Source organism: Hipposideros armiger, unplaced genomic scaffold, assembly GCF_001890085.2.
Source record: "Hipposideros armiger isolate ML-2016 unplaced genomic scaffold, ASM189008v1 scaffold_97, whole genome shotgun sequence".
Classification (NCBI taxonomy): Eukaryota; Metazoa; Chordata; class Mammalia; order Chiroptera; family Hipposideridae; genus Hipposideros; species Hipposideros armiger.
This window is the reverse complement of record NW_017731447.1, coordinates 165,874-188,777: the sequence shown is the minus strand read 5'-3', so window position 1 is coordinate 188,777 and position 22,904 is coordinate 165,874. Positions and strand designations below refer to the sequence as shown.

Here is a 22,904-nt window from a genome sequence, read left to right as displayed (position 1 = left end):
AACACCCTTTTATACAAAAATCAATTAGGTGCCTGAGCCCCTTCCCCAATGCCAGCTAAGTGACACTAGCTGAAGTGGAAGTCATGTTAGGATGAAGAGGTGCAAAAAAGAAATCTTACCTTGAGTCCAGCACTGCCTACAACAAGCCCCCTGTGGGGGTGGTCCTGCCAGGACTCAGGGGATTGGCTTGTTAGCTCTGGATGGAATGTATGGCTCAGGGTTCTGGGGTGCTCCAGGGGGCCCCACACCATAAAAATGTGGTTCTTTCTAATTCTGGTTCCTGAAGAAGCCAGGCGCTCGGGGTGTACCTTGCAGGCTGCTCCTGCTGCTCTGAGTACCTATCTCTGGCACCCACATCCACACCCAGATGATCTAGAAGCAGAATCTGCTTCCTGTGGTCTGTTCCAGCCAACCCCAGCTGTGGCCTGTGGCCCGCTCACACTGAGGTCAGCGTTTCCTGGAATGACAGTGAGGAGACAGATTAAAGGAAGTGTGGGGACATGGAGGGAGGTTCTCTCAGCCGCCCCTGAGCTCATTTCCACATTACTGCTAATGGTGTTTGGCCCCAAGAGGCTCCGTGTTACCCCAGACCCATCAGAAAAGCCAAAGGGTCACAACCATCAGCTCAGGGGCCGAGTTTCCTGATAGGTCCACAAAATGAAATGTAGAAGGAGAGGCCAGGGACACCTACTCCCAGACACAATCTGAAACACAGTGGTGGTCAGGGTTTGAGAAGCTCTAGAGAAGCTCCCCTCTGCCAATCAACATCTCATCCCCTCCACTGAAATGCCACCATTGGAACTTGGTTTCTTCGGTCAAGCATTATGCTCTCTCCTCCACCGCCTTCCTTTGCTTGTGGCCAAGAGGACTTTTAGGACAGCACTAAGCAGAATAGGGGACTGGAGATGGTTCAAACAGTAGGATCCCACTCGTCTACAAGGCTACTTGAGACAATTAGAGAAAGCCATCCTCTCTGTTTGGCCAAAGCCATCTTTGTGGAAGAAAAAGGCAACCCTTTCCTCAGCATGGAGATGGAATAAACAAGGCTTGGCCCAGGGAACATGGGCAGGATGTCAGCTCTCAGCCATCCCTAGGTCATGGATACACACAGTGTATAGCACTAGAGGCCCTGTCTAAAGAAAGCAAAGGAGAGGTAGAAGAAAGTACCTTCATTCTGAAAGGAGTGCTTAGGGGAAAATTCAACTACTCCCTGGTTTTGTCCAAGGATACCCTTTGGAGATATATGTAGGTAAAAAAAAAATAGACAGATATATATATTCTATATGTATATGTGTGTATGTGTGTGTGTGTGTGTGTGTGTGTGTGTGTGTATCTATATATCTATAGCTATAGCTATATAGTAATTATTTTCAACCCGAAACTATCAGGATGCATGCTCTGGCTATGGGTCCTCTCTGTTCGGCCAAAGCCATCTTTGTGGAAGTGAAGGCTACTCTAGTAAACCCAGAACCTATGGTGACTACTACAGATAGGCTGAAAATGGAGCATGGCTGTGACAAGGATCCTGGGGTGACAGTGTGCCTGTGAGGTGCCTCCTTTCCCTCAGGGGACAGAGAAGAAGGGACATGTCTCTCGATGTGCGCTTGCAGGGGAAGGGCCATCTCATTCAGAGCTGGCCCAAACTCTGTTCACAGAGGCCCCGTCATGAAAACACACCAAGGCACTGCAAGGTCCCCAGTTTCCCAAGCTTTTGTTTCCTCCCCGCAGTGGCTAATCACCTTTCTCCACAGTTAACCAGTGATTCCTGCCTCCCTCAGCCAGAGTGTTGCTGGGAATAATGCAATGTTCCAAGCTTCATAGTTTGTCATCATGCAGAGATTTTACTGATTTCAGAGCTGAAGTGGCTGGAGGAATTGGGCATGCTCTGACAGCCAGGGTGCCTCAGGGCCAAGGATTCTGACTGGATAGCTGGATCCACACAGTCAAAACCACACAGGAAAATCCCAGAGGCCCTTCCTATCTAGTTTAAGGCTACCTTACCAGGAAACCCGGGCCTGAAGACAGCTGAGAGGGGGCTGTTTTCATAAATAGCCCCTGTCAGTTGCAAGTGAGCATATCCAGGTAGGTCAATGCCATGCACACTGGACTCACCCCTCTGGTCTCTGATGGACCATGTCAGCTTTACGACTTTGTCAAAGGCAAACATTAGCAGGTGCCCATTCTGCAATGCTTGACATAATTATCAGGGAGGCTGTAGGCAGTAATTACCCATTCATGGGCAGTTACTGCCTTGCGTTAAAGCCAAGTATCTTCTGCCTGTTCCCTCTTAAACCAAATCCAGAGTCCTGGGTGACAAGCCTGAAAAAGCCAGCAACCATCGCCACCACCTGGCAAGAAACAACACCTTATCTAAGCTATCACTGGAGGTTCTAGAACTATAAAAACAATATGTGTTTACATGTGTGCCCTGGCAAAATGGATGGCTGAATTGAATGCAGATTGGCCATATAAACATGGCTGTTAAATGTAAACTCCAGGCAAATGCTAGATCTTTCAAAAATGCAGGAACCCCTACATATATTTTTAAATCTTTTTAAGAGGACTTACTTAGATGGAAGGCCAGGATTGATCCATAGGGCCAGCCTTTCTTCTTTTCCCATTGGCTTGCAGAACCTCAAGGTGGTAGGACCACGGAAGCCCCACGTTAGAAACAGATGGAACTATTTATAGACCAAGAAATTTGAAGTGTTTTAATCCAACACAGAGTGTCAATAAGCATAACGAGCTTTAGGTATCTGAAGAGCAGGCAATAGCTTTCAACAATATATGCATCCATTTATTAAGCATTTACTATGTGCCAAGCCATGGGTATAATGTCACTTCATTGTCACAATAGTCCTGCCATGTACTATTTTCCCTTTCCAGTAATAAAGAACCTGAGGGGCAGCCAGTTGGTCAGTGGTTAGATCACAGTGCTCATAACACCAAGGTTGCTGGTTCGATCCCTGCATGGGCCACTGAGCTGTGCCATGCACAACTAGATTGAAACAACTACTTGACTTGGAGCTGATGGGTCCTGGAAAAATACACTGTTCCCCAATTAAAAAAAAAAAAAAAAGAACCCGAGCATCAGTGAAGATGCCCAACATCACACAGCTATTTGATGACATCTGTAATTCACTTTAAAGTACTTTAAAATACAGCTTCAACAGTGTGCTATAATGTGTGTGAGCTAGTTTTAATCTATACCCAAGAACAATGAGTCAGCATCTGAAGTGCTATCATGAAAAATGCATACTCCAGGGCTGGTGAGTCGGCTTTTGAAAGGCTTGCATCAGAGCCCACGCTGAGTATTTTAGCTACACTATCTCAGTCGGCACTGCTGGGTTTGTTCAGGAATGGAAGAGAGGGTAGAAATACTTTTTCAATGGGGAATGAAGTGGTGTCAAGGTCAGCTGATTGGTTAGAAATATTGTCCAGACATCCCTGCCCTACAGACCCAAGAATCTGGCAAGCCCGGAGCCTTTGGTGGCTCCATTCTTAGCCTACGGTTCCCATTAGGTCTGTGTTACATATTTCAAAAAACGATTCTGTCCTCTGATTCCACTAGAAAGTGAGCTGAAACCTGCAACCAACATAATATTGTTGTATCGGTCTCAAGGAAACCTTCCTTCAAACAAACGTGTCAGAGACACTGTTGTGGATTGAATGTTTGTATCCTCCCAAAATTCTTATGATGAAATCCTACCCCCCAATATGGTGGTTTTAGGAGTTGGAGCCTTGGGAAGGTAATTAGGTCACACAGGTAGTTCCCTCCTGAATGGGACTAGTGTCTTTATAAGAAGAGAAAGAGACTAGATCTCAATATCCCTCTCCCCACCCCCACCTCTCTCTCTCTCCCTTCTCTCCCGTGTGAGGATACAATGAGAAGGTTGTCATCTGTAACTCAGGAAAAGGGCCTTCCCCAAGAACTCAGCCATGCTGGCACCCTGATCTCGAACTTTTAGTCTCCAGAACTGGGAGCAATACACGCTGCTGTTTAAGCCTCCCATCTGTGGTATTCTGTTATTGCAACCGAAGCTGAGCAGCCTAAGACAACGCTTCCCAACCTTTCTCACTTCCCGGCATACACACACGGAAAATGAGAATATTTGCACTACAACCTGGGGCCAGAGAGGGCCAGCCTGGGGGCTCCGCCGGCCCCACGCCCCACGTGTCCACCCCCAGGGTTGAGGGGAGTCACTATCTCGACAAGTCTGCAAAGCCAGCGGTAAGGACAGAATTCAGGAATCACTCTGAGCTTCAAAAACAGGTTGTGTGACTTTTCTTGTGTCTGCTCCCTAACAAAGGTTGGTATGCATGGCACCAATGTTTGGCACTGATGTGTCTGGGAGGCTGGGGAGGAGGAAATCTATAGCTCTCATCTACTTGGAATCATCAAAAACTGAGTCCCCCTTGAATCTCGCCACTGGGAATGGCCACGTTGGCGTAGGCCAAGTTGCAATGCCAGGTCTGCCTGCCTCCAACGTCTACGCTGGGTCCTCGATGTTCCATTGCTTTTTGGCCCAACGAGGCTTAATCAATGGATATTTGTCAAACCTACAAGGGAAGCTCTCAAGGAAATGCCATACTAAAGGGTTCTGTCCTTGGTGCTATGCAGTGTCACATTTTTATCAGTAATTTGAATGAGGACTGAGTCATACTTATCGAATTCGCAAATGACAGATTCTAGGACTTGTGAAGGTCAAATGAGATACTAGGAGAAAAGTCACGTGCTATTACTGTAAGGCTTTCCCTACTGATGATAATGACATATAGTTCAAGGCTATCTGAGCAGGCTGGAACAGGCCCCAAACTGGACCCTAAAATGAAATTGAATGTGATACACAGAAGTTCAAAATTTAGGTTTTAAAGAAATATTAATGGATAAAGTCCCAGATGGCAGAAATTCATGCAAAATATACACCAAATGAGTATGGGGTGAGTTTAGAGACCCCATAGATGATGAACCAGCAGGGGGGTGGGGCTGCCCCTAGAATTTAAGGGAGCCTGTCACCAACCACCTTGACACAAGATGGACTCTGACACTGGGCTTTGTTACTCCCAACTCCTGCAGACTCTGACCTTCTCCACACACTGTCCCAAAGTCAGATGTGGAGTCAGGCTTAAGAGCACATGAGCAGCAGTGAGCTCCCAATCAATGTGGAAAGTAATTACAAGAGAAAGCGGTCTCCATCATGCGCTACCCAAACGGGGTTGTTTCCATGCCCTGCAAAGACTCCCAACTTGCCAGCACAGCCCAGGTGTGTGTCTCAGAAAAAAAGAGGCAGAAGGAGAGTTGATAACAGCCTGAAATTTAAGATTTTCTTCACAGAAGATAGAGGGAATGCGGGGGGGGGGCAGTAGGAGAGGGGGACATAAAGCAAGCAATCAACTACCAAGGGGCAACCGTTGGTGCCCCTAAATTTAAAAATCTCTGTATGTCCTTGAATTTCACTGTGCTGTTATCATTTTTATTCTTTTCATCGTTGTGACACCTCAGAGCCTTCTGGCCAAAGACAACAGGAAGTCCGCCAAGTTTAATGGAGTTTTCATTTGGGAAAGGCAGTCACAGCAGCTCCTATGTGGCTGTAAGTCTGTGGTCAAGGCTGAGACCCAGTGGATGCCATGTTCACAGCGCTTTGGTGAGCAGTGGCTATTAAACAGAAGACTAACTGCCAGCACGCAGCCACCACTGAACGCAGACTTCTCAGGATGCTGCTTCCCACTTCCTGTGGATTTTCAGGTATTTCAGTCTGTGTGATACCCTCTACTGTCTGGCCATTCTCGCACTCGTCTTTTTAAGCTCAGGAAACCAAGTTTAAGGCAGAGAGAGAGAGAAGAAAATCAAACCAGCCTAATGCTGGGTCCTAGGGGACCCGCACATGTGTCTAAGACAGTTGCCTGCTTTCAAGACACTTTCAATTAAGTGGGAATATGAGATGTAAACGCTACAAAGACAAGTCAATAAATTGTATATTACGCATAAATCCTTGGCAGCCTGAATTTGCAGAGAGTCTCTAGGTAGACTACTATCTTGTCTCACAAACACCGAGGCTCATGCCTGGAATGTGGACAAGGCAAAATTGGTTAGCTGGTCAAAGCTTTTCCAGGCCTAAAGAGTTTTAAAATTTGCGAATATAAATCTGGGGATCAAAACGCCATCCTTTCACAGCAGTGTGTCCTGGGGAAATGCTGCTTTTTACTGGAGCTCTCTCGAACGCTCCAAACATAGGCAGCGTCCAGGGAAAGCGAGAGAGCTTCCATTACATCTCAAATCTGAGGTGCCAAGAAAATGCCATTTCACTCAACAATGACTGCCATACATCTAAATATACAGGTTTTGAAAAATATGGAACGAGTTTATTTTTAAGTATTTATCAGGAAACATTTGGTCTTGCTGGAATCAAGAAGGAATGAAGGAGAGTAGAAGGAGCTGCAACACTTTCTGTATGAAATCAGATCTGGGTTTCAGCAAAGCTTGCTGTCTCACACCACCCCCACCAGCCAGCCCAGGGGCCATCAACAGCCAAGATTCTCTGTCTAATTTGACACCGTGCATATGGTCAGCACCCCGAGTATTTGCACCTTTCTTAGATCTTCTCCTCTGAGCCTAAAACCGGAGGCCCCTTGGAGGACATCTGTTAACCTGCAGGTCAGTGGAAACTGCAGTGGCACGTAAGAGGGCAGCAGGGTAGAGAAGCAGAAGCGATGGGGACTCCCTACCTTTGTCCCAGACTCTGAGGCAGCCTTGGAGAGGTCTCAGCTCACCAATCCTAGAGCTCCCCACCCCCTGTGGAGAGAGGCATGGACACCCAGGCACCGCCCAGGGTAGTGGGGACTACTCTATTTTGGTCCTGACCACACGTCCCTGCGGTTAGGTTACTTCCCTTCTTAGGACCCTGGACCTGTCGTCTGTCCTTTCTAGGGAAACGAGTTGGCAGCAGATAAACTGGGAAAAACTGCTCTGAGTTGCCTGGGATCAAAAGTGTAGCTGTGTAAACGCATTAGGTGCTGAGTGCAGTTGATGAAATGAGCAAGGGCTGGGTATGGAGGCGTGAGGAAGGAAGGACAGAAACCCTGTCATCTCTGTGGGGCTCTGGAGAGGTTAAAGCTCAAAAATACCTCGCCTGCCCCCTGGCCCCTCTTCACAAGACAGCCCACGGTCCAAGCCATTATTATTAGCAGCTCTGAGCTACCCAGAAGCGATCTAGAGAAGAGAGTAAATCCATCATTTCACTTGAAATTGTACTGCAATTTTGCAGCTAAAGACACTGTTTGAGGCTAACCTTCCCAGAGTCCCTCATTCTAGAGGACTGGTCTGAACGGTACCCGTGCCAGTCGGGCACTTCACACTGCCTGAGGAACTCTACCCCCCCGACGCGGCCTGCCGACCTTCCGCAGCAGCACAGAACAGTGGGGGTTTGACAGCCTGTTTTCAAAAGCTTCCACAGTATCAAACACAGTAGTGGAGCACAGAGCGCTTAAAAGTTTTGTCTAGGTCTCCCGCCATGAATAGGGCCTAATAAATGACAAAGCTTCCTTGTAGAAAGCAAAGCACTTGACACTATTCCGTTAACTCATTGATTTGTTTTTGCCTATTGGGAAGACGGACTAAGCATGGTTTGAGAACCTGCTAGGTCCTAGGCTGCTGGTATTTTAATTCAAACACCTTCACCATAAGTATCTGAAGCAAAGGTGTGACAACAGACAGTGGGACCTGAATAGGGACCATCCCACTTAACGGCATTTGAAAATACAGGTTTTTCTCTCATGCGCTTTGGGCCAAGCAAAACATTTCTAGGGGTCCAATCTTAACCTGCAGGCCTTGATTGGACAGATGCGCTCCTACAACCAGACAAACAAAACGTTATTTCTCAAGCGCAAGGGCAACGTTCTAATCATCCCTCAGGTCATGATGGCGCTCGTTTCACCGGACCACGCTGTTTTGTGCACGTGCTTTGCGCACGACTCAACCTCTCCCTGGTAAACAGTGAGGATCGCAGAAGGCAAGGTGAATGCCTGAATGTTTTCAGAAGAATCTCAAACAAAATGTTCAAGCTCGTCTATTTAATTCAAAACACGAACCACTTGAAAAATGTAAAAATCTATATGTGGGTCTTCTCGCTTCTGTAGTAAGCTTCTGCAGTAAGCTTCTGCCAGATCCCAAAATGAACTCCTAAATCTACAAATGGGACCAGAAGTAAATATCATAGTAAGCACTCGATGAAGCCGCCAGGAACACAAGAGCACTAAGAGCCATATATCTGCTGGCCTCCTGGTCACCTCTACCTGAAAACCCCACATGCACCTCAATTCACCATGTCCAGAAAAGAACACACTCCCCTTTCCCCACCACGCCCCCTCTGTAGAGTCTCAGTCTAGAAACCTCAAGCTAAATGAATGGTGTCACCTTCCACCAGCTGCCCAAGCTAGATGACTCCCCTTGACCCCTCCACCTTCACCACCATATTCACTCTCACTCCTAGGTTCCTCTCCAGTCAGTCCCTTTCTCTGCTTTGTCACTGCCTTCGATCAGCCCTCTCCCGTGTCTGCCTGTATTACTATAATAGCTTCACTCCGACTGTTTCTGTGGGCTGCCCCCACAGTGATCTTTCTACAGCGCCCATCCAGTCTTGTTGATTCTCAAACTTGGAAATCCCCAAGGCCCGCCCGATAAAACTCTTAGCTGGACACTTAGCCCTGGTCCTGGCCCAGCCTCTACCTGTGTTTACATTCAGCCCCACCTCCCACCTCTGCCTGGAACTATTGCAGGTGCTGTGTGCTCTCACTTCTCTATGCCTTGTCCATGCTGCTTCCTCTGCCTTGGCACCTCTGCCTCCTGTTCACCAGGCCAATCCCACTCTCCCTACAAAACACCCCTCACAGCTCAGTTTGATGCCCTCTTCTCCTTCTCCAGGAGACCTTTCCGATACCCTGCCTTACATATCTGGATGGGTGCCCCTTCTTATGTATTTCCAGGGTGCCCTCTGCATACCCAGATCTCACTTCTTACTACGTTGTATTTAAATGATCTAGCAACATGTGTGCTGTGGCCACACCAAGCAGTGAGCTAGCTCCCTAACAGCAGAAACTAGGTCTTTCATTGCAATACAACCAAACTCTTGCATAGTGCATGGCACAGAGTAGACACTCGAGAAGGAGTGGCTAAATTGACTAGTTGATTGATCAATGGGTTAGTTGGTTAAAAATCGCATAACAGTGCATCTATCTCTCTAAGATATGTAAATATATAACATATGAATAGGGCGAAGTGAAAGATAGGCATCAAGGGAAATGATGACTCGTTTGCTTTTCCACCGTCCCCCCCTTTAACCTACTACTACTGCCAGGTTCAGGACCCCGTCCTACCCAGGCTCTGTACTCTTGCATCAACCATCCTTTCCCACGGCCCCCTGATCTCACACACGTAGTCTCCTTTCTGACCCTGTGCAGGCTGCTGTTATCACGTACAGCTCTGCACTGCAACAGCAAACACGCAGGAGATGGTGAAGGTGTAATAGTGAGAGGCCTAAGCTTAGACTTCATTCTCTCGCTCTTGATTTTCTCTGACCTTGTGTGTAAATGGAATCTTTCTTCTGATACTCACCTGGTCCTTTAATATGCATGCCACATTCCTCGTCATCTCCTGGGTTTCAGGTCCAAAACAGCAAGAGCATATTCCGGCTTTAAGGAAAGAGAAATCAAGGCCTGGCCCAGAGAGGGAACTTGCTGAAAGATATTCGGCAGACCTAGGATTAGAAGCTGGGTCTCCCTATTCCCTGGCCAGTACGTAATACTCCTTCAATTGCCCTGAAAATGTAAACCTCAGGATTATTTTGCAGGAGAAAAAAAAAATAGGCCTTGAGAAGCTGTAGCCACATTTCAGCTTGGTGCTCCATTCAGAGAGCACCGTAACTTACATAAAGGATTTCCTATTACACCGCAATTGTCACTGAAACATGACAGACTTGCAGCCCCCTTGAAGTGTTCCCTTTATTGTTTTTCTGTACAGATCCCCACCGAAAGAAGAAGCCAATATGGTCCAAGTGGAAAAACAAACCGTACAATACCCACAGAGCCAAACGCCCCTTCCGCATGGCTCCTTCTGAGAAGGACCCAAAAGAATGTGATGAATCGTGGCCCCCTGGGCCTGAGTCCTCTCCCACCTGCCCTGTTCCCAGAGCTCTGCTGTGTCCCTGCAAATAGGATTCCTTTAAAAAAAAAAAGAAAAAGAAAAAGAAAAAGAAAGCCAACAGTTTATGAAGAAGAAATGAAGTGGCAATTTCCCAGCATGACTGGGAATCAATACAAGCTGTTGTCAGGGTTTTCCTTTCAAAGGGTGACTGCTATGCTTCTCCAAAGTCAAGAGTGACGGAGCTCTAGTGCTTGACTTACAACCGCTTCATCATAGCAAGATATTTTTAATTTAAAACTCACTGCAGTTGGGTTCAAACTCAGCTGGGACTTGATTTACTGCTAATTCATTTCTACGATTCCTATAATTCTAAACTCAGTCACCAAACAGTTTAATGCTGATAAAAATCACCAGTGCAATGCTTTATGAATGGGTGCCAGGGGAATTTTGTTAGCAAGTGTGTGTTAGCAATTGTTATTCACTTTGGGAAGAAGCACGGTGCTTGGGCAAAACATGGCCAAGGCCCTGTAATTGGGCACGTGGGTTATCAGCCAATGGCCCCAGGTGATCCAAACCCAGATACCACTGGGGTGATAGCCCACCCCCACCCAAACGCTCAACCACACACATCATTACCAGTGTAAGATGAATACTAGGCGGTGAAACGCTTCCCACGGGAAATTCCTAACTCTGCTCTCGGGGTCACTACCCAATGGTGGGTAACCATGGATTTACAGTCTCATTAGAAACCTTCAGCAAAGTTTCTTTCCCAAGAGAAAATTTGTTTCAACCATCCAAAATCTAGGGAGCTGTGTCTTAATAACTTTCTTAGTTAATTCAGAACATTTATCTTCGCCAGTTATATGGAAGCCTATTATTCCGTACGTGTAGCTGAAAAGAAGACATGGGGAAGGTGAATGTCATTACTCACGTATTTTGCAAACATCCATCTTGATCTATTACGTACAACTGAGAAGTGCTACTTTTTGGAAACACGTCCGCAAACCTGTCAAAGCTGTAATCACACTCCTTAAGATGATCCCTTTAGAAGATACACATCTGAAGGCACCACAGTCGCCAAAGTCTCACAACAATTCACAGCCATTTCTGAGATTCTCAAAATGCATATGACAAGGTCAAGAGCAAGCCAAGCTCCTCCGGAAGCTGGACCCCTCAAGTCTGCATTTGAACAGTACGGTAGATTCATTCTCCTGTTTATTTCTCCAAACAAAACTCAGACCTGAAGGCTTCCCGTTGAAGCCCAGCACCTCCCCAAATGCTTCCTCCTGAACACCCGTTCCAGGTTTCAATACACCCACACAAAGGGATCCCAGTGCCAAATAAGCTGGAAAGTGGTTGGCTAAGAATAAATAAGCAGGTTTTCCTATAGCAGGACTCCTAAGCTTTTAACGTGCATCTTGAATCCCCAAGAGGACACAGCATAAGGTGCTTGTAAGACTTATTTGGCCACAGAATGCTTTTTCCATGGAGAAACTTGTCCTTAGAATGCTCTGGGAAATACCGTTTGGTTGTCGCCCCCGCTCCACCCCCCAATCTATCAGCACCTAAACCCACAGCGAGCTTTACGTGGAAAGCAAGCAATCAACTCTATGCACAACAATGTGATTAGACCACTGCACCCTACCCACCCCCAGACCGCCATCATCCAGGACACACTAGGGTGATTGACGGGCTCAGTCTGCTGTCGTCTTGGTTTATCTCAATCCTCCAACCCTGCCCTGGCCAGAATGCAGACACCCACCATTGCAGCCTGTTCACACTTCCCTTATTTTATCCTTTAGAGCCCATTGGTCTCCACTGTCTCCTGCTCCATTCATTCATTCAGTTTACTCAGCAAATGTTCATTGATTGCTTCTGGTATCATAGGCCCTAGGTTAGGCACCGAGTATGCAAGAGAAGTAAGAAATGGTTCCTCTCATGTAAAGACATAAAGAAAGACATCATTTCAAGGCTGCTGTCATCGTTGCTACTGCCAGCAGCAGATTCTTCACCATTATTTAAAAGTATGAATTAAGTCCCTGATGACACAAGGGACTGCTTCCAGCAGGGGCTGGTCCTCACCCTCAGGGAGCCAGAAATCTCAGGCACGCATGCTAACGCAGGCACACGTCCAAGTCAGTGAGTTGCCCACATCAATCAGCAGTTAAGGGCAAGCACATTTAGGGGAGGGAGACAGGGTCAGCATCTAATGGTGAAGAGAGCGGGGAAAGGGGTCATAAGCACAGTGCAACCATCTGTCCTGTGCCCGCATGACCCTAGAGGGGCTTCAGGAGCACAAGAGTTGTAATAAAAAGGAGGACAGAGCTGGCAAGAGGCGATTATGTATGGAAACTATTTTATGCAGAAATGTCCCCTGCTGCTTTATAGTCTAATGCTTATAATAGTTTTTAAAATAAGGAGAGAGGCAGAGGTCATTTGCATCTGCCCTCTCAGCTACCACACACAGAAGTGGCTGAGATATTCACCTACAACCATGTGGAAGACACTCCTTTGGTTAATGAGCCTTCAAAGTTAGGAAAGCCTCTTGAAACCTAACTGGAACTCATTCTTCATGTGATTCCTATTTGGGGTCTCAGTGGGTAACCCACAGTGTGGTTGGCTATTGCTATTATAGCCATGAATTGGGGGGGCTGCATGATGCCTTATGGGAGTAGCCTGCCCTGGTTTGCTATCTGACTCTGCTGTCAAACACCATAGATGGAGTCCTTACACGGAACCCCTTATCCCAGGCCCCTAATTTGTGTACCCGCCCAGATCTGCCTGGCCCCATCCTGACACCCACACCCCCCCAAATCTGAACTTCAGCCATTGCCCCCTTCCTGCCAGAGGGACCCCAGGGACACCTCACACCATTCCTCTGGTCCTTGAGTTCTTGAAGCCTTTCTTCCTCTTTCGGGGCAAAGAATGAATCTGCCAGGTGTAGCACCATCCAGCCCTTTGTGGGGGGAGCCCCAGAAGCCCAGCCCATGGGCCTGACCACAGAGGTGCCAGTTTGATGTAGCACCACAACCCCAAAGTGAGGAGATATCCCACCTCATGGGGTGAATGGTGCCCAGGGAGCTGCAGCACCCAGGAAGGACCCAGCCGATGGGTGCCGGCCGTGCCTGTCCTCCAGGTTCTTCTGATGCATGTTCCTATCCGGCTTCTCTAGACCCTTCCCTTAGTGACTGAGCCACCAGCTGTGCTTCCTCAGGAAGCGACAGCTCGCTCGGAGAATACATTCTTTATCTCTCTTCCTTCCCTACCTCTCCTCCCTTTTTCCTTCACTCCTCCTGCCCTGGGATCCCACCCTCGACAAAGGGTTACCACATCAGCCTTTGCCTCGGGCTCTGCTTTCCAGGGAATCCAGAACAAGATTGGGGAAGAGGGACGGACCTGCAAGCCAATAGGCTCCCCCAAAGCTTTGACCGTAACAGTCCTCGTTGTATCTGTTCTGTGCATTGGCATTCCATACACATTTTCATTTGAATAAAGCGTTCTACCTGCATAGATAAACAATTTTTTAAATCACTGATCTAGACCACCACCCCCTCATTTTATCAGTGGTAACCCTGAAACATAAGGGGAATTTTCCCAAGACCCCTTAGCTCGTAAGTGACAAAGTTGGGATTATCTACATCTAGTTATCTCCAACATCTAGCTTTTCCCACAAGACCAGTGCTTTTGAACCAGGGGAACATACCAGGATTGTCTAGGAACCTGAGAAAATAGACACCTGCCTGGACCTCACACCTGTCTGAGAAGTTCTCTGCTGCCTTGAAAGGACAAGGGGCAAATGCTGAGCCTGGAGTTGGACTGCCTGGCCCATCTGGCAAAATTCTGCTTGAAATCTTAGTATCCACATAATCACCAGAACCTGATACTTTGTGTGTGTGGCATGAACGTTTTGCTGAATTTTTTATTGTAGAATCCACCCCCTTATTCACAGCTCAAATCAGGCAAATGAAAGAGTATGTGTTAGCCCAGCATTTCTTGGTGGATTCCTAGGGCCACTATATAGGCTAGCTCCCTTTTGTGGGTGCACAATCCATATTAGTGTGTCTAAAGGCTCTGAGAAGTCCTGCAACAAGGAACCTCTTTAGCTTCGCTTCACACTCAGGCTAAACTTATTTGGCCATGGAAACTTTGTGCGTGTGCAACATCTATTCACTTCCACGGAATATACTTTGGGAAATTCTGCGCTGCTTCAGGCTTACCTGCAAGTAGCAGGTCTGAGATGAAGAGGAAGAAAATGAACTCTCTCTGAAAGGTTAGCTGACATTCCATACAGCCTGATTCAATTATGCAACCCAATGGCTACTGACCCAACATGCCCGCCTCTCACTGTCCACTCCCTCTACAATCAGCCAGCCCTGCTTTGCTTGCTTACTTTCCCTCCTCTTGACCTCTGGGCCAAAGCCAAGAAATGGTCTGTTCGTCCTCTAGTCCTAGACTCTGCATGGCCAAGAGGGAAACCCAGCTGGGTTCCTATGAGACGGGGCAATCAGTATGTCCAATCTTGAGTGAAGACCAGGAAAGCCTTTGACCAGTCCTGGTTCTCCTTTCTTACAGTTCCAGTGACCTCCTCCTCGAATGCTTCTTTCCACTGAAAGTGCTTTCACCCATAAGGCCTCGGGGATCAATTCAGCCAGTCTGCATTCGGCGCATCGACTGTGGAGACCATATCCTCTTAGCTAGCGATCTGTTTTGAGTTGGAGTGACAAAACATCCCCCAATCCAATTTGCTGTTGCGAATCTTGGTTCATGGAGAAGGCACCGTGGGGAGGGAGGGAACAGCCATGCTTAGCCGGCAAAGTGAGGGTGCCTAAGATGGCACACACACCTGTTGGTGTTAAGTCTGAGCAGGACCCCACATCCAACAGTGTCAGCCCCTCCAACTGCTGCCCTAGGGGGGCGGTGATGCTATTCCAAGTGCACCCCTTCTAGCCACTGCGAGTTTGGCAGGACCCTCACTCACTTCAGTGTAGGAAAAAACAAACAAACGCCAAATCAATAATGCATAGAATAAAAGCTTGTCTTTTGGAGGAAGAAAACCAAACAGCTAACCACAGAGGATCACCCGTGGCTGTTTCCTAATGTTCAGGTGGGAGAGGCCCACGCAGGCAGCCTAGGCCCGGCTTTGGGATGGGACAGCACCCAACCAGCGTCCACAGCTCCATCAGGGCCTCACTGCCCACAGCTCTCGGAATCCAGATGCCATTCCTAATCGGACGACTTCCCCATGCACGGCCCTTGGGCGCCAACTTCCAATAAACCTCTGCTCCATCTACCATATGACCCCAGCACCCAGTGGCGTGTGACATCCACGAGCAAAGATTCCTTCCCTGCTTTTGGCTTCTCAAATCTGGAACCCAAGGGTGAATGAATGAATGAATGAATGAATGAACTTAACTGAGCACCGACTGGGGGCATCCTTCTCCAAGAGTGAAAAGACCATCCACCATGCAGCATCTTGGAGCTTGGGGCATTCCACCTTAGTTCCGCCACCATCAAAATGGAAATCACTAATCCTCACCTTTCAGGGTGATTTGAAGGATAAAATGGGAGAGAGGTGTTTCCCCGATGCCAGCAAACTCGAAGCAGTCATTCAGGGACAACGAGATTCCTACCAGCACAAGACTCAGCCTTACAGAATGGAAAGCAGAGATCGGGACCCCACTCACTCACTCCTTAAGTTCTTCGCAGGAGCGAGTGGGCGGAGTCCTCACTTGCCAAATGAGGCCAGAGTCACCTGGGAAACTGAGGCTCTGCTAGAATGAGCCCCGCCATTTCACAACCCACCAACAGTGAGGATGAGACTCGGCCCCCTCTGATGAGTGGGAGAATGAGCCTCAAAAGTTAAACAGATTCACCTGGGGTCACAGAGGTAGGCCAGAGGGGGATCCAGGTAGTCTAAACTTCCCGGCACACTCTTCCCCCAAACCTCCCAAGGGCCTGGCAGCATGCTCCTCACAGATAGTCTAAGGAGGCAAACAGCGTGGTGACAAGGAGGGAGGTCAGTTTGTTTGCTTAGGGTTGAGACTTAGCTCTACCACCCACCAGCTGTGTGATCTTGGACAAAGTCCTTACCCGCCCCATCTCAGGTCTCTCCTGGAGGAAGTGGGTATAGTAATAGCAACTGCCCCTCTGTGTTGTTAGGAGGGGAAAAGGAACCAACCTGTGCAAAGAAACTTAAATGATGCCTCACCTGAGAAAAGGCTCAATAAATATTAGCCACCACCATCGTCATCATCATCATGAACTATTATTCTTTCCCATTCTGTCAACTTCACAAAGACAGATCTTAACAGCTTCCTCTTCCATGGGGTGGCTGGTGTCCCATGATTGTAGCACAGGGGTCAGGCGCTCGCAGGGACTCACACAGGGACTCAGGAAGCTTCTCTTCCAGGCTGCTTCAGACCAAGCAGGGAAGCAGCCTCCTCCTTCTGGAACCGGGCCTCTGCCCTGGGAATTAGAAGCCCCTGCCTGCCTCCACTTCTAAGATCCATCTCTTACCACTAAGCAGCAGAGCCCCCTTCAGTCTCCCTGCTGAGGCTACCTTCTTGCCACAACGGGAACCGCTACAGCCTGGGCAGCGAGGAGGGGAGAGAGAAGAGTGAGTAAGCCCCCAGGATGGGAGGGAGGGGTTCAGGTGGGAGTTCAGGGTGGGGAGCAGTGGGGCTTGCAGCTGCAGGGCTCTGCATGGGCCACGCATTGCTCAGTAGCCTATAGGGCAATTACCCTAATCACGTGCATCTCCCCAACAGCCGTTTGATTTATTAGCACGACGTCTTTTTAAAATGCCGCTCTTAAATATAAATAACACTTAATCATCCAGCTGTCGTTAAATTCATGTTATATTGATTTCTCGGAGTGCCACAAATTTGAGGGCGAACGGGCTGGCGGATATGCGCACAAAGCCAGGAGGTGGATTAGCAAGTGGTGGGGACGCGGAGGAGGGGAGGGGGTGTGGGGAAGCAAGAAGCGGGGTTTTCAGGGAGGGACAGGAGCCCTGTTCAACCGCCCCAGCGTCTGAACCAGTCTCGCATCGGGTAGCACTGGATACAAATAATAAGAAGAGAGTAGAGCCTAAAAATTAATGGCACATCTGTTGCACAGACAAATCACAGCCCGGATCACAAGCGGTTTCCTGTATGGCTGCCGTCCCACCACCGCCCATCACAGAGCCACTCCAACAGGTCTCCGAGGTGGCATTATCTGTATAGTGGCTTCTCCGGGTGAGGCTGGGGAGACGCAGCTTTTTTTAAAAAAAGCCTCCTAACTGGCTAGCAAGAGAGAGATTGGCTGCAATTTCTTTGCATCAAAGCCTGGTGATAACTAGGAACTGAGGACCGTTAATCACCCCGCCCCCTTAGCTCTCTCCTCACTTCAGGACTGCTGCACAACCCCCCCATCCCCCCCCACACACACACACACTTAATTCCCAGCAGCCCTCATTGCGATGAAAAGGATCAGGAGGCCAAGTATAGGCCGGATCTGCCATGCAGATTTCCCTGTCTGCAGGGAGCAGCAGCAGCAGACACCGGGAGAGGTGCAGAGAAAGGGAACAAGTTGGTGGCCCCCTCTGATTCCTCCGGAAATGTTTGCAGAGCACCGGTAGGCATCCAGGGTGAACTTCTGGGAGGACAGAGGCCCAGCCCGCAAGCGAGTACTGGGTTAGGCAAGAAGGAACAGCTCACACTCTCAGCAGAGCTGCCTAGAGCACAGCCCAGCAGCAGCAAAGGTCGGCCCAAAGAAAGCATTCACAGTTGGGTTTTTCTAGTGCAACTCGTTTCTGAGAGAGAGAGGACCCCCGGGAACTTAAAGGGAAGACCACAGAGGAGTGGTAGAGAGCGAGAGTGACAACATGACATGCTCCAGGGCTGGGCCAGAAAGCCAGGGAAAAAATGAAACAGACATTAATTAATGCCTGCTTTGTCCTAGAAACCAAATGGGTACCCGACACAAAGTGTGGAAACTGTGGGGATGTTTTTCTGAACCCATGTTTAAAAATCTTTTGCTGATCACCAGCATGAGGACTGCTGGCTTTGCATTAACATGACAGATCCTGAGGCTACAAATATATGAGAAAAGAAGGTAGAGAGGGCGGCAGAGAAAGGAGGTGAGTCCATGGGCAAGAGGCACCAGCATTTCAGGGAGTTCTGCGCCCCATCTTTCTGTCCCTTCAAGGTCCCATGAGGGGATGTTTACCTGGGAGCCACCCACTGTTGCTGGAGTTCTCTATTTCTGTTGAAAGCCATGTGCCGCTCAACGTGTACGCGGGACCTCCCTGTCCACGCTCTCAAGGGGCATGCGTGGGGAAATATTCCAGTTCTTCCACAGCCCGGAAGACAGAGGTGGGTTCTGCTGCCACCCATGGTTGGACGCGCTGACCACGTATAACTAGGTTCTTTGAGAACTCGTACACACACACACACACACACACACACACACACACACACACCATTCTTAAAAAGAAAATAATGCTTCTTCCCACTCCTGGGCTCTCCCCATTGTGACAGCTTTGCTTTATTCCATCTACCCTTTTCAATCAATCAAAGGGCAGATCACACAGCACACAGCCAGAATACAATCTGCCTCCCGGGGTGTCTGCTCCTCTCCACTCTAGCCTCGCTAGAGACCTTTGCAGGAGCTGCAAAAAAGTTTAAAAATAGCGGGGGGGGGTTGCCGAGAGAGCTCTTCATTTCAGCACCCATCTTTAGGGTTTACAGGATCAACCAAATCCTGTGCCCAACACCGAGGTCCTCTTGTTTAAAAAGCATGTTGACTTCTTTCCCCTAAGGTTCTGGAAAACTCCCAATATCTTTTTCGCCACTGGTGGGTTTGCAGAACACATAATCTTGTCTAGAGGGCACAAGCTTATTCCACTTCTTTCCAGGTTGACGACAAGCTAGCCCGACATGCGCCTGCTATAGAAACATGGGACCTTGTTATGTTTATATTCAACTCCAAACTAACCTTTTCTTTGGACCTCACATTCTCCTTCCTACACCAGCCAAGCCCTGAGTGGATTGGTCTTCGCTTCCCGCCATGGGAACTGTGAAAAAGCCTTCTTGGAGCCCCAGCCATCTCCTACCTCCTCCAGAAAAAGTTTGAAAATCAGCAGCCTGTGAACCTCCAGCCAGGGAGACAAGGCAAGGAAGGAAAAGCTTCCGGGAAACAGAGCCCTGAACCACAGGCTTCTGGAAAGTGATGCTCTGCCGTCAGGAGCAGCCTGGCTCTGGGGACGCTGGCAGATCTAAGAGTGTCTTGCCTCCTACAGGATGGGCACTGCTGAGGTGGTCAACAGAGAGGGGTGTCTCCTCCCTTCCTGGGTTATACCCTCGTGGACCCCCCCTTCTAGATCTGTTTCCCAGGCACACACCCTGGAAAGGCACGTGAAGGTGTTAGCCAGAGGCTAACAGTGTGATAACAGAGACTAAAGGTGATGCTTTCCAGCACAGTGCAGAGGAAGGGTGGGGAGGTGAACAGGGAGACCCAAGACCTGTGTCCCCAAGCCCTGTGTCCTTACTGTTGGCCAGAGACTGCAGATGTGAGTAGGTCATACCTTTTATGGAGAATCTGACGCCCCTACTCTCCCTTGACAAGCAACACACCCACCCGGAGCGGTGCTTAAACCCCTTCCTGCCTGAAATCCCGGCGCATTCTCGGGGAAGCAGAGCCACGCTTCAGAAAAAGCGATGGTGCTGCCTCTTACTGGGGAAACGCAGTGTCTGTTCCATATGCGCCGCCTTCCAGAACTGCAGCCCCATCCGCCGATGTGGCCTCCTCCCCGCGCGCTGAGCCCCCAGACTCTCCAAATGTCTGAGTATCTGTCGGTCTATCTACCATTAAAATCCCAGGGTGTCTTAAGGCCACAGAGCCCAGATGATACTGGGCGGGTCTCCTAAGACCTCCCATTACTTCTCCCGTTTTGAAAACCAGCTAGGGATGCAAGGGGGCTGGGAATTGGGGGAGAAAAAAAATCACTCGCTCAGCCTACCCCGGGTGGGAGGGAGAGGCAGTCGTACACAGATTCCCACCCTGAAAGTCCCGGGGAAGAGACGTCGTAGTCCGGGAGCTTCCGAGAAAGAACACAGGAAATACCTGCCGTGGCCGCGCGGCACCTCCGCGGGTGTCCAGGTGCGACGTGGGCAGGTGCCTGTGCGCGGTGTGTGCCTGTGCCTGTGTGTGTGTGTGTGTGTGTGTGTGTGTGTGTGTGTGTGTGTGTGTGCGTGTGCGTGCGTGCAGCGGGCTGGCTCCAGGGCAGCCGAGGACTCCCGGACCGAACTGGGTATCCCCGCCCGCGCTGCCCCCGCCGCCCGCCCCGCCAGCCCCTTACCTAGAAGCTCCGCTGTTGCCTCCTTCAGCGGGAGCGCCGCATTGACACTGCAGATGGTGCGGGCGCCGCTGCCTTTCGCCCTCCTCTGAACGTGTGCGCGCGTGTGGCTGCCTCCTCAGCCCGAGCCCGGAACGCAAATACTCCACCGAGCCACCGGGAGCCCGGGAGGAGGCGAGGAAGACGGAGGGCGGAATCAGAGCCTGCGGGGCTTGACAGCTCCTCTTGCAGCGTCCAACGTGGGCCGAATGTCCAACAAAAAGGTCGGAAAATGTGGATCGATTCCAAGCACCCCTTTCCTCCACCCAGCACCAGAGCCCGAGCAGCGGCAGCGGCGACGCGGGCTGTTCCCCTTCGTCCCACCCCCGCGGGCTGAATGTCCTTGATGCCAAGCGGGCACGGCGGCGTCACTCCGCGCCGCCCATGCTCTCCTGGTCGGGCCGCTGCCCGGGCGCAGCGAGTGCGCTGGGGACCCGCCGGGGAGCGCTCTCGGCGCCTCTGCGCGTCTCCCTGGGCAGCGGCGGCCGCCCCCCAGCAGCCCGCAGCCGGCCGCGCCGCTGCTGCCCCCGCCCCTGCTGGGGGACTGGCCGGGCAGTGCTGAGGGGCCGGGGTTGGGGGGCCGCGGGAACCGCCGGCTGCTCCCCGGGGAGGCGCGGGGCTGCGGCGGAGGCTGGTGCTGCGGCTGCGGAGAGTGCGGCCGCGGGCCGAGCCCGGCCTCCCGGGCGCGCCCCCGGCCCCCCGGGCGGGCTGCTCGCAAAGTTTGCAGGGGGCAGGGAGCGGGGCTGCCGCTGGCTCGGCCGCCGCCGGAGCTCCCGGGCTGCCTGCTGCCGCCGCGGCTCGCTGCTGCTGTGCATTGAAGCCCGGCCAAGCGCTGCAAAAACTCCAGCTGCCTGGCGCTCTCTGGGTCCTCCTCTCCTCCCTCCCGCCCTCCCTGCCTCCCTCCCTCGCCTCGCCTCTTCCCCTCCCCGCCGCCAGCCGCCGCTCCCTCTCTGGCTCTCTCTGGCTGGCTGGGAGCTCGTGGCTGACATCCAGGCAGACCGAAAGCGGCCGGCAGAGGGGGCAGAGGGCGCCTCCCCCACACTCCGCGCGGGCCTCGGCCGCCTGGCCTGCGCTCCCCCGCACGGACGTTTGCGGACCTCCCCCTTGTCCCCTCCGCATGCCATAAGCGACGCTGCCAGTGGCGATATGGGGCAAAGAAGAGCGCGTACACGGTGACAGGGGTGCAGGGCGTGCACTCGCCAGCAATGAGGCACACAGCCTCCTCAGAAGGTGGGGACATGGGCTCCGATGGTCGGAGGGACCCGAAGATGCTCAGGTGACACAGGTGCACGCACCCATTCCTAATCAGAGCCCCGCCCCAGCACCCCACCGAGGTACCCCCCCCCCATACACACGGCACCCAAGGACAGACCGAAGGCATGGGTGAGAGAACTTGAATGGCCAAGCGCCCTAGAGCTTGCCCGGTAAGCTCTTGTCTAGCCATGATTATATTAAGGGGCTGACCTGGCGCCTCACTCCTTGGAAACGCTACATTCTACACCACAGCCAAAACAGACAATGCGAACATCAGGACAGTTTCGGAAGTCCACAGAAAGAAATCACCGATGATGCTCTGGTTTAGACAGCCGGCTGGCAGGGAGGACGTGTGCCAGGATGGGAGGTGGGCAGCACGGCCTCTGAAACCTCTACCCAGGTCCTTCTAGGATTGTGCCCCACCCATCAAGAGAAGCCTAAGGGATTCCCACTCTAATTATGCCTCGCCCCTCACCCCACCCCACCGTGGTCCCAGGGCAGTAGCGCCACCAATTGTGCCCACAAAGGTACCCCCTTGCGTGGGCAGCAATCAAGGTTGACCTGCTACCGCTGGTTTCTGGCCTCCTGCCTCGTGTCTCTTCCTTTGCTTTCCTTTTCCCCTCCACACCCATTACTGTCCCTCCCATCAAAAACATCTCAGAATCTTTCTATTAGGTGGAAATGATTGACAGCAGCATGAATTCCTACACCTACCTGTAGGGGTTACGTTTGCACAGACATCATAGTTGTAAACTGGGGAGATATTAAAACCAGCTGTGAACTGGCCGGCTGTACAAGACACAAGGTGGGCAGCAACATGGGTCAGGCGGGGTCCACCTAGATGGATAGGACCTCGCTGAAGCTTTGCTCTCCAGAGGTGGGTGCTTCAGGGAGAAGGAGATGAGCCAGGCTCCAGGGAGGAGGGAAGCAGACTTTCGGCTGTCTGGTTAAAGGGTTTTCCAGGAGACAGAGTGGAGCCCTTTTAGCCTCTGCTTCTCTGCTGAGTATTGCATGGCCCAGAAAGCAGCAAGGAGTTATCTTATTAGCTTGTGTTAATACATTGATCTGGCTCCTCTCTTCTCAGAAACCCTGGATCCCAGACTCTAGATAAAGCACACAATATCAGGTTAGTTT

At 50.6% G+C, this 22,904-nt stretch overlaps 1 protein-coding gene across 3 annotated transcripts; it reads right to left on the bottom strand.

Moving 5' to 3' along the window:
• Nucleotides 1–224: 224 nt before the first annotated feature.
• Nucleotides 225–21,638, bottom strand: LOC109384610 (collagen alpha-1(I) chain-like). 3 transcript variants are annotated; one of them, XM_019646105.1, is made up of 2 exons: nucleotides 20,481–21,638; nucleotides 225–457 (listed from the first exon to the last, which is right to left on the bottom strand). In XM_019646105.1, exon 1 carries the CDS (start codon nucleotides 21,633–21,635, stop codon nucleotides 20,505–20,507), a length of 1,131 nt encoding a protein of 376 aa, XP_019501650.1. In that variant the 5' UTR covers nucleotides 21,636–21,638; the 3' UTR covers nucleotides 225–457; nucleotides 20,481–20,504. The 3 variants fall into 3 exon arrangements, with proteins under 3 accessions (XP_019501650.1, XP_019501652.1, XP_019501651.1); XM_019646107.1 differs by lacking the exon at nucleotides 225–457 and adding an exon at nucleotides 2,599–2,681; XM_019646106.1 differs by lacking the exon at nucleotides 225–457 and adding an exon at nucleotides 19,021–19,068.
• Nucleotides 21,639–22,904: the final 1,266 nt, after the last annotated feature.